The sequence below is a fragment of the Bicyclus anynana genome, chromosome 4 (genome assembly GCF_947172395.1).
Source record: "Bicyclus anynana chromosome 4, ilBicAnyn1.1, whole genome shotgun sequence".
Taxonomy (NCBI): Eukaryota; Metazoa; Arthropoda; class Insecta; order Lepidoptera; family Nymphalidae; genus Bicyclus; species Bicyclus anynana.
In genome coordinates, this window is record NC_069086.1 from 7,439,091 (window position 1) to 7,450,796 (window position 11,706).

Here is an 11,706-nt window from a genome sequence, read left to right on the forward strand (position 1 = left end):
CTTTCCATTCCATTTCATTCTATTATATTATATTCAATCATCGCTATCGCTATCGTGACTTTCCATACAAACTTTCAACCCCTATTTTACCCCCTTCTCTTTTTATTTTAGAGATATAAAGTAGCCTACGTACTGCTCCAAGGTCACATTTATTATAATACCAAAATCATTTTGATCGGTTCAGCTGTTTAGCCGTGAAATGGTAACAGACAGACAGACTTGCTTTCGGATTTATAATATTATAGTATCATTTCCCATTCCCCTCGAACTACTCGGTAAAGACTGTACTGTATCATAAGTGGATACGAGAATGGATCAATGGGGCGGGGCGGACACCGAACTACCACCCCTCCCCTTGGGCATTTTATGCATTGCACATTTTGCGTGTTGATCAGTAACACATACACATCTAATAAATTTAAATAGTATAAAGTTGGTTTATAGTTGGATGGTGGTGGACGAATTTTCAACCTAATTCCTCTGAGTTTGAAGTTGGGTCCTTGCTCAGATCTATTATAAATGGACTTGTATCATACCTAAATTAACCAACAAAATTATCCGTCATTTTTTAAGGGGGACGACGTAAACTCACACTTTATTACGTTTAAGACCATTAAATACGTTTACGTGCGTCGATAGATCACTATGTCAGTCAGTCAGTCACCTTTGAGCTAAATATATTTAGATTTAAGAAATTTTAAAACTCAAAATGGGGTTTGGGTTTTCTATTATATCGCGACTTTCCATACTAACTTTCATCCCCTATTTCACCCCTTCTTTTTTATTTTAGAGATAAAAAGTAGACTACGTTCTGCTCCCTCAAGGTCCCTTGTATCACAATACCAAAGTTCATTTTGATCGGCTGAGTCGTTTAGTCATGAAAAGGTAACAGACAGACAGACTTTCGCATTAATAATATGATCCTACTTCCTATCCTATTACGCGAAAGTTTGTATGGATGTTTGGATGTTTGTTACTTTTGAAATGAGAATTGAAAATAAAAATAGTTTTTATTCTGGATTAACACATAGGCTACATTCTGGAAAAATTCATGGTTTCCCTTCCCAGGGATTTGAGAAAAACTAAATATCTACGCGGACGAAGTCGCGGGTGTCCGCTAGTTCTATATACGAGTAATTAATCTAGAAATACTTACAAATAAAACGTTACTTCATCTTTTAGTTAACTAGAATTTGTTGACCGTTTTTTATTCTGTATAATTACGCAAACCTGCATTTTTAGGGAGCTAGATAAACGACGTAACATAAAATTGAGAGTTTTGAAAAACCCCCGAAGAACTATGTATACTCTTGATCAAGTAATCAATATTATCTTTTAGTGCACTTTCATTTGAGACCCCACTCGAGTATATTTGCAGACATTCGGTTATTCTTCCCTACTTTCAACCCCCAGAACTTTTAAACGGATCAACCAATTTTCATCAAACATATCTTAGATATGTAACACTCGCTCATAAGTCATAGCCCTTTCATACAAAAAAAAACTAAATTGAAATCGCTTCATCCGTTCAGGAGCTAGCTATGGTGCCATTTTTAAACCCCTCTTTTTGCGTCGGGGGTGAAAAATGATGACAACAATAAAACATCGATTCTTAGACAGTTTTTTTAAACGCGTCAGATCATTGATTGATCTTTGACAGAGGGGTAAAGTCTAGCGAGGTAGGTCCGTATATAATTCATCTGAGGGTCCTAGATTATAAATGGTTATCTTAGTTTCGAACAGAGACCACAAATGAAGGTTTCGAAGTCGACCTTAATTATCTAGGATCTCGAACTCTGTGATGTCTATTGTATTGTGTTTTGGTTGTCTGACTCTGTGATCTTTTGGATCTGTCATTGTCAGAAATAAATTCTTTTTGAAATTTCCCTCATTGTAAATGTACGTAAACAGATGGACTAATTTTTAATCTGAAGATATCATGGCTTATTTCCTTGACTTTTAAATAAAGTGTTTAAAATACATTTTGAATCCATATAAATATTTATACAATGGCTTTATTTCGTGAAATAATAAGGTGTAAAATAATTTCAGTGAGGGTTGACGGGACGTGACAATGGGTCGTGTGATTCGCGCTCAGCGTAAAGGTGCCGGGTCGGTCTTCGTGTCGCATACGAAGAAAAGGAAAGGAGCTCCTAAACTCCGTTCATTGGATTATGCAGAACGCCACGGCTATATCAAGGGCGTAGTAAAGGTAAGATCGGTAACTTGTTGTTGGTTAGCTAAGTTCTAGCATTATTGCACGATTTATTCAGTACATATTGGTCCATTCGGTGCTATAAGTGCTAGTGTAACTTATTTATCTACAACTAGCTACTGCATTATCACTCGCATGTAGTTTTTCTTCTGTTCCCGAAACGGCTATTTTTTTTAGGTTACATTATTCTGTACTCCTGAATACGTGTAAGTTAGCTTTCATGATGATCAGCTACGTTGTTAATGTGTAAAAGTGTAACAAGTAAATACACAAACTTATTTGACAAATGTAAGACTCCTTGATTAATTATATTATAGCTAAAAACTAACCACATTATGGTAAGTGGAAACCCATAACCTATAAACAGAGCAGAACTGCATGGCTTGCAAAGAACACATCCTACAGAATTCCACATTGTATTCATCAACTTAACCTGTGGCGCTAACATGTGACATGTGTAAAAAAAAATTTAATCAATGGCGGCATAGTAGACCCAACACAATGAAAGAGACGCCATTTTTGTAATCAAATTAATTAAATAATAATAAATAGACAAATTTCAACCAATGGCAGTGCAACTGAAAATACTGGTATCTTTTTCATTGCATTGTGTCAAAAGAGATGGGACTAGGACAACGCTGCTATCATTGGACAATATTTTGTCTATTTATCTTCTCTTGATTGCATGTAAGCACTACTGGGTGCATGTTAGGGTCTCTGAGGCATGGTTAATCTGTGTGAAACCTGAAAACACAGTTTCACACATGAGCAACCCTATATGTCAAACTAAGTGTAATCTACCCGTGTAAACTGTGTGAAGACACAGTTTCTACTTATTAATTATAGTTTTAATTTCAGGACATCATTCACGACCCTGGCCGCGGTGCACCGTTGGCTGTGGTACACTTCCGTGATCCATACAAGTTCATGACCCGCAAGGAACTTTTCATTGCTCCTGAGGGTCTCTACACAGGTCAATTTGTATACTGTGGGAAAAAAGCAACACTTGAAGTTGGTAAGTGATTTTAATATTTGGATTTGTAACAAGGTTTAGGTTTGGCAGGCCTAGAGTTCAAATCAGCGTTGGAGCATAACAGTGAACACCTAAAACAACTTAGTCCATATGGAATTTGATAGGATATTTTCATATGATAATTTATTTTTCTCCTTAATTTCATATTTTTTAAAAATAGACAAACATCTTTAACTATTTATTGACACAGGAGCTCTGAAACTATGAGATGCAAAGATTGGTGGCAGGAATATTTCTTTTGTTGTTTCTGCTGTGCTTGCTATGTTTGGAAGTCCCTCCTACAAAGAGCCTATTTTTTGCTTTACTAAATAGTAAAAAAAAGTTTTTTATCTGTTTGATGTTATAAACCCAAGCAGAAAAGTTACAAATGTCCCAAATGTATATTAATTGTTATTAATTTAATTTACATAATCAATGAACATAATATATGAATAAAATAATCCTGGCTTTGGTGCTCCGTTTTATTTGGTATACTTCTGTGATCCATATTAGTTTATGACCCGCAAGGAACTTTTCATTGCTCCTGAGGGTCTCAACATGGGTCAATTTGTATACTGTGAAAAAAAGCAACACTCGCAAATATGAAATGAAAATCAGGGTCTTTTATGTATTCACAGGAAATGTGATGCCAGTTGGAGCTATGCCTGAGGGCACAATTGTCTGCAATCTGGAAGAGAAAATGGGTGACAGGGGTCGGCTGGCTCGCGCCTCTGGCAACTTCGCCACTGTCATTGGCCACAACCCTGACGCCAAGCGCACGAGGGTCAAGCTTCCATCCGGTGCTAAGAAAGTGCTGCCCTCCAGCAATAGAGGAATGGTTGGTGAGTAAAAAGCTAAAATCTAATTCAAAGAAACTTATTTTGAGTGTACACAGGCTTTCAAGCAATAAGCCCTCATTCAAATGAGAACTTTTTTAATGGATGTTAAAAAACTGTTCAAATACAACAAATGCTATGTATGTTCACACAACAGTATTATTAAAATACTGCTTTTTTTGAGCAGTATTGCATTTTCAATTTTGGGTGTTGGAAATAGACCTTCATTTATTTTCATACCATGTTTGAAATCAAATGGAATGGAAATTAGAAGTTGGAAACTTAAAGATAAATTGGACCTAATTACACAGCGTGTCAAACATTAAAATTATGGTCATATTTGATCATTTTGGAAATGATGACTTTCACTTACCTACTCTGAATGTGCTATGATTACACAGAGGCTCTTTCTGATGAATTTGGTCACATGGTTGATGGAATTCATATAAATATTAAGAGAACTGATGCACGAATTTTTTTTATAGGTATTGTCGCTGGTGGTGGACGTATAGACAAACCCATACTGAAGGCAGGTCGTGCGTACCACAAGTACAAGGTGAAGCGTAACTGCTGGCCATACGTGCGTGGTGTGTCCATGAACCCTGTGGAGCATCCTCACGGTGGTGGTAACCACCAGCACATAGGTAAGTGATATATTATTTTTAAAAAAAGATTCTGATGAATTGATAACCTCCTTTTTTTTGAAGTTAACAAAGTACTAGTGCTAGTTTCCTGTACCTGTGGGATGATAAACTAGCCTATGTTACTCAGTAAAGATGTAGCTTTCTATTGGTTAAAGAATTTTCGAAAATGTTTAAGTGGATTCTAAGATTACCCCCTATAACCTCACAAACCAGCTCTTTATAATGTTGTAATAAATGAAAGATCCAGAAAGTAAATGACCCAGCTGATGGTACAAGTGGATGACCATCACCTTTCAACAGAGCAACACTTATAAACAACACTAACACAGCAATACTGTTTGGTGGTAGTTATGAGCATGGTTAGTTAGTTCCCTGGACAACCTCTGTCACAAAATACCTCATTGTCAATATGTTAGGCATTTAAAGTTTTGACCTTAGATTTCTCCCTGGAAAAGTTAGAGTTATGAGTTTACATATAGATAAAAAGCTAACTTCATTATTTATACTTATTTCCACAGGTAAGGCTTCGACTGTCAAGAGAGGAACATCTGCCGGTCGCAAAGTTGGTCTTATTGCTGCTCGCAGAACTGGAAGAATCCGTGGTGGCAAGACAGAAACAAAGAAGGAGACGTAAACTTATACATAACATCAATAAAAGTTATAAAATCCATGTATGTATGTTTAATTCAAAATATACCCTTTATATCCAAAATTTCAATTCTTGGATTACTATTTACATACAGTAATTTAGCCTTTATGGCAATCGTGTACCAATCCTAATAAATACCTTGAAGCGAAGCAGGTGTAGTCTGATACAGGATGCAATCTTTGTGAATGACGTCTCAGAAAAAAGGTTCGGTACGCGCAGGTCATACATAAAGTACTCTATAATTCAAGAAGCGTGAAGCGGACATCGGGCGGGTGTAAATAGTGATTTTCTTTCAAGTGGGTGAAATGCGCGCGCAGGGTGATGCCCTGCTGCCGCGTCCCTACGTAACCGGTTATACCTTAAATCTTGTATTACGCAGCTTAACGTAAGATGTTCGAAAACGCCATACATATTGCATCCGACTATACATTGTTGTCTGTCTATGGCATCTTAACACATGGGCCTATTTTGATTCTGTATTTTTTGCTGACGGAACAAGTTGGTTCTTCCAGCGATTGAAAAAAATTACATTAGTTAATTTCCTTGATCTTGACTAAAGCTCGATGGCATAGATGAATACCGGACGGGATGAGTGACAAATATTGGAAATATTCTTTCATGAAAAATACGTCGTGGGGGATGATCGGAACGGCGAGAGGGTGTTTACTTAACACCACATCCTAGCCCTGATGTGTAAGCAGCGACCTTAATTTGCACCATATTTGCACCATATTTGCACTGTGTGCCATTTTAATCAATCATCATATCATGGTTTTCGACAATCTTAATTTTTACGCCATCTAGTTTTATCAAGATAACCAAATACACTTTTCGAATATTCGATGGCGCTGTTGCACTGTGATATTACTTTGTTCGATCGAATACGTGCAGAAACTCTTACTTATAACCCTTACTGGGTTAGCATGAAAAACCAGTAAGGGTTGGATGAGACAAGGATGAAACCCTAAGCTGCTAAACCTAATATGCTGTTACATTAATTTATGTAAACATTCAAGCAAGCATCGCAACAGGCAAAAGTTACCTTTTATTATTTTTTTTGTATCTGGGGATACTAAAATTTCAATTTTATGATTTTTAAAATTATATACATGTATATGAAGTAGGTAATTAACAAAGTAGTTATAAAACAATTTCTATATAAAGCCTTTAATTTTAATCTTATTATTCTTTTACACTTAAAATAAGTTTAATTTTATTAACTACTTAAAATGTTTTACGCACTATTTTATCGTCAGTCAAGTCAGAGATTTCTATTTCGCTGTCGTCTTTTCCAAATGCCATTCTTGGTTTGAGGACTGCTAAGTCGAGCACAGGACCGCTCTCTGTATCATCTAGTATTGAACTGCCAAGGCTCGTGTTACTACCGCCGTGGCTTTGCATTGTTGCCTTTTGTTTTGGGACGTCTAAGACATCGACACCTCCTACCAGAGTCGTGGAAAGTGTTGGGTTTCTCCGTATTAGTTTTGATTCTATTGTTTGTCTCAACTCTGCAATTTTTGGGCTCGTATGTGAGGAAATTCTATTAATCTTAGTCCCAGTCGGTTCGTTTTCTATGCTGTAAAAATAATGGATAAATATTAGCGATATAATAAGTCATTAAGTCGAGAAAGGTAGTCATTTAAGTTAATGATCTTATAACGAAAAGCTTAGAAAAATTCCTGGCTTAGTAGAATTGTAGATTGGCGAATTTCGGAATGTTTTACTATTGTATGTATTTCTTACGTATGACCGACATTTATATTTGCACTTACCTAGATATGTCCCATTCTTCAGTGTCTAAATTTATTATACCTGACTCATTCTTTCTGTTCGTGTCGCTTTTGTCAGTGATGCTTTGTGACGGAGATGCACTCAAAGACTTCATTTGTATCGCATCCATGTCAAACAATACCTTTTTCTTATTTAGGGAGGATGTTGAAGATGCATTTTTTAGAACTCCTTTTGTTTGTTTCAGATTACTGAGATTTTCCTCAGATAAAAATTTTCTTGGTGATATATCAACAATTGACTCTTTTTCGTCGCTGCTATTATCTTTATCTTTATTTTCTATAAATGTTTTTGTGCTCACATTTATAGCTTCCGGTTTTGATCCATTTTCATTTCGCTTTTTGTTAGTAGAATTACGCCTATCATCGTTACGTATAGAATGATGTACAGGAGTGGTGACTGTCTTAACATTCATCGATGATTCTTTATGATTAATAGCGTCATCATTATCCGAATAGCTTTCGTTACTAGATTCTGTCTCTATTGGTTTTTTCGTTTTTATTTTAGGAGATAGATATTTATTTTTTGTTTTCAAAACTTCGCGCTCTTGAGGTGAATTAACAGACTTACGGTGTAATAATAAAGGACTAGAGTGAGCAGAACCTGGTGGAGTTTTGAGTAAAGCCATGGCTTTTTTTGCCACGTCATCGTAAGGTTTGTAAGGTTTATATGTCGGCTCGTTGGATTTAACGAGTGATAATGCTTTCGTTTTGACATTAGATAAAACGGACGCAATACTAAAAGTCTTTCGAGGGTTATTTGATGGTAAATAATCACTTCTTTGGATAGAGTTTGTATTACTTGTATGTTGATCCAAGTGACATATTATTGAATGTAGCACTTTACTACGTGAAGGCCATTTCTAAAACAAAATCATAAAATTAAAACCATATACTGGTCACTTTCCAAATGTTTCTCATTATAACATTCTCTCTGTTTTTTCGTCAGTTGAAAAATAAAAGCTCTTGTAAATAAGGAAAGTAATGTGAAGCACCATTGCTGGATCTGCTTTCCCTTTTCACTATAGATTTTTCCAACTAGATATTGGCCGGCTCATATCGAGACAAATCAAAAACACATTGATAGCTATTTCTGTAAAAAAAATTGAAATTTACCTTAGATTTATACTCTTGTTGTTCTTGCAATAGCTTCCGTTGTTTGTGAAAGACCTGTTGAGGTAATTTGCTACTAAGCGGATCTACTCCAAGAGAAATTAATCGTTGATTGACTTCTTCAGTAATTTTTGCCCTTACGATTTTGATTGGACTGCAAAGTGTTTAATAAGATTAATTAAAAATAACTGTGTAATTAATTTGAGCTATTATTAGTAACTCATAGATAATGCACTAACCTTCCAGGGACATAAACGTACCCATTTCCCTTCTTTGATGTTTTATTTATTGTGGGTTTTGGTTTTCTATTACTTGATTGCTTCTTTTCGATATATTTATTGTCAGCTGATTCGACATTATCAGATGCCCGTAAACTAGTCCTAGGCTTAAGTTTGATAATGTCTTCGTTAACTTTTTCGTTTTTCATTTTCTTTTTAACCATATCGTCATAATTAGATTCTTTTTTTGGAGATTCTTTTTCTATTTTATCGTCACTGATACTTGAACTATCAGAAGTAGTTGTTTGTTCAATATTAAGTAGTTCTTGAGCTTTTTGTTGTAGTTTTTTTAGTGTGATCTCATTTGCTGTAGGTTTTGTTTGTGAATCTTTTGAAGTCTTCAGTTCTCTCCTTGAATGGCTTTCTTTGTTGTGTTTTGTAGGTGTAGCCTATAAAATAAATGTTTTTGTTGAAATTAAATAGTTCAGTCATTATCTTCACCAATATATTTTAAATGGACTTTAAATGAACCCCTGTGCCCACAGGAGTTCTCCTTCTTGAGGTTAGGGAGCTTAAAACCCACATTGCTCCAAATTCTATGAAAAAGGCTGACGACGGCTTAACATGCTCTTCGAGCCTTGGGGAGCACCAACACTGCTGAGAATATTTAAAGAAAATACTAAAAATATTCTTTGTTACTCAGGCCAGCGGTTGAGCTAACTGTAAATAACTGTATTATTAAATGTACTTTAACGTTACGGTGTACATTACTAATAAATAAATAAACTTTTGCCCTCCTAAAAGTCTCGAAGTCTCTCAAAAGCACCACCCATTAATTCCACCCATTAATGTAATTTATAAGACTAATAAGAACCTCCTAACATAAGTTACTAAATTTAGTTAATATAAGTTACTAAATTATGGATTATAAAATGTACTTTAACATAGGTCTTTAGATTAATATTGTATGTACTTACTTTTTGCTTATTTTCAGTATCAGTATGTTTGGGCGATGTTTTACTTAGATGATTTTGTAACATTTTTTCTAGCTGATTTGCTCTTTCTTTTTCTGTATTTGCCTTAAGTCGAAATTCTTGTGCCTCTGTTGCTACATCATTTAACTTTTGCAATAATGATTTATATTCGCTAGATTGAACTTCAGCTCTTTTAACCCAAAACTCCATTTGCTCTTCAATCTTTTTTCTTTTCTCCTTTTCATTGCCTTCCTCTTTTATTAGTTCTTGTTTTAACGATAATATTTCATTTCCTTGTTGTTTTATAGTGGCATGTAATTGATCCATCATCTTTAAATCATGTTGTGCAGATGTGTTATCTTGTTTTTCTTTCGCACTTATAATTTCTATTATTTGTTTTCGCAACGAACTTAGTTCTTCGTTATATTTCTCGTGTTCTTCTTTTTTCCATTCTTGAATTTTATCAAGTATATATTCATCCTCGTTTGTGGAAACTTCAGCGTCTTTCATTTCCTTTTTACAATGATTATCACTGTTTCCTCCATTCTTGGCACCACTATCCAGTTGTGAAGCCTCATGAACAACGGTTTGGGTATTAGAATTATATTTGTTTGCAATGAGTTCTTCCATTTGCTTCAGCTTAGCTTTTAACTCATCAACTTCGCTAGCTAATTTTGTATTTCTACTATCATTCGCCTCTTCGTCAGGGGTATCTCTTTGAGGTACCTCGAGAATATTAGCATGTCGTCTGGAAATATGGCTTTTTAAGTAAAGCTGGTTTAAAAACACCTTTTCACAATAATTGCATTTGTTGTACTGCAATGAATCTATTTGAGATGTAGATGCAAATAGTTCTCCTTTGTTTTGATTTAAGGTTTTTAAAATCATTGCTGCTATATTCTCATTACCATAAGGCAAAGGAGTTCGTACGGAATGTTTAGATTTTCTTTTAAATTTTCTGTTTTCTTCTTCTTTTTCTCGCAAACTTTTTTTTGTTGCATCAAGACTCTAAAAAATAAAAATAATAATGTAAAATGTAAACGCCCGCAATTGCACTTTCGGTAGTTGGGTTAAACTACCGCACTAGTTTAGACTAAGAATTTAAATTATGCTTACTTGTAGCAAATTAGTAATTTCTTCTTTTAGAATGAAAACACTGCGGTCAAGATAATGGCGGCAGAATTGTTGATACTCGACTGCCAATTGTGCTAGACGGAATAACTTCAAAACTCCTTCGTCTAGAATCCTCACATCAAATTCAGATTCAAGCACACAATCTAAAATCTATTAACACAAAAAGAGATAAATAAATACTTATTTATTTATGTTATTTACCAATTATATTCATAATTGCCAATTGCAAATCATTTTAAAAACATAATTAATTTGAGTAGGCTTACATCATTGACGTGTTCTTCGACCAGACCAAATTTTCTATCTCGGACTACATTATCGATATCAATAAGTTCTGAAAAAAGGGCGATTTTGTATACTTTATAAAATTAATGGTATTTTATTTCTTAATATTAGAATTAGAAATGCCAAACCGCATTGGAGCAGCGGTTATATCTAATCTCCATTTTCCCTTCTCCTATAGGTAAAGTCTGGATAATGATGATAATGCTTTTCAAATTATTGTATTTCAAGTATTTTTTATTATTGTAAGTAACTTATACCACCTTACATATAGAGTAAGTATGTGATTTGAAATGTGTGTGAAACTTTAACTTACTTATTTTATTCCAATTGATATGAACTCGTGGCCTGTGCGTGTTGAATGTGAATCCTGATTCCTCTGCTAATTTTGGAAAGTTGTGATGAAGTTCGAATGATGTTTTACAAGCCATATTCAAATCAAATTCAAATAACTAAGTCATCATTTGTTTTTGTTATCTATTTTAGTACCACTTGAAACTTTAAACTCAAACTTTCTTTATATTGGTTGTTTATACAAAACTTCAACTTCGTTTATCGTCATTTTGATTTTAAAATGATACTTTATACTATTAGTGTCAAAGCAAAGAATATGATTAATCCATTAGTCATCTATGAATAATATTCTCTTTCCAAGTTATCAATTTATACTGCTGTGTTTATAACTTTTCGTTGCCAAGCAACGCCAAAGAGAATGTAGCAGATGTGAAATCCATCTCATTTGTTTGTTTCAAGTTGCTATGAGAAAACTGTTATTAATTTAAATTGTAGCTAATCAATTATTATTTATTGTTATGCAATCTTTGATTGCTATTGTTTTGTAA

General features: G+C 34.5%; 2 protein-coding genes across 2 annotated transcripts; one reads left to right on the forward strand and one right to left on the reverse strand.

Annotated features, from left to right (window-relative positions):
- Positions 1 to 1,751: 1,751 nt before the first annotated feature.
- On the forward strand, positions 1,752 to 5,377 carry LOC112047303 (60S ribosomal protein L8). The gene is made up of 6 exons (XM_024084389.2): positions 1,752 to 1,899; positions 2,053 to 2,212; positions 3,074 to 3,230; positions 3,866 to 4,069; positions 4,549 to 4,707; positions 5,226 to 5,377. The coding sequence occupies exons 2-6, from the start codon at positions 2,075 to 2,077 to the stop codon at positions 5,339 to 5,341; spliced, it is 774 nt and encodes a 257-aa protein (XP_023940157.1). The 5' UTR covers positions 1,752 to 1,899; positions 2,053 to 2,074; the 3' UTR covers positions 5,342 to 5,377.
- Positions 5,378 to 6,513: 1,136 nt separating this feature from the next.
- Positions 6,514 to 11,696, reverse strand: LOC112047296 (cilium assembly protein DZIP1). Its single transcript, XM_024084368.2, has 8 exons — positions 11,181 to 11,696; positions 10,849 to 10,916; positions 10,565 to 10,732; positions 9,452 to 10,456; positions 8,496 to 8,923; positions 8,260 to 8,410; positions 7,129 to 8,006; positions 6,514 to 6,932 (listed from the first exon to the last, which is right to left on the reverse strand). Exons 1-8 carry the CDS (start codon positions 11,293 to 11,295, stop codon positions 6,581 to 6,583), a joined length of 3,165 nt encoding a protein of 1,054 aa, XP_023940136.2. The 5' UTR covers positions 11,296 to 11,696; the 3' UTR covers positions 6,514 to 6,580.
- Between the last annotated feature and the right edge of the window lie 10 nt (positions 11,697 to 11,706).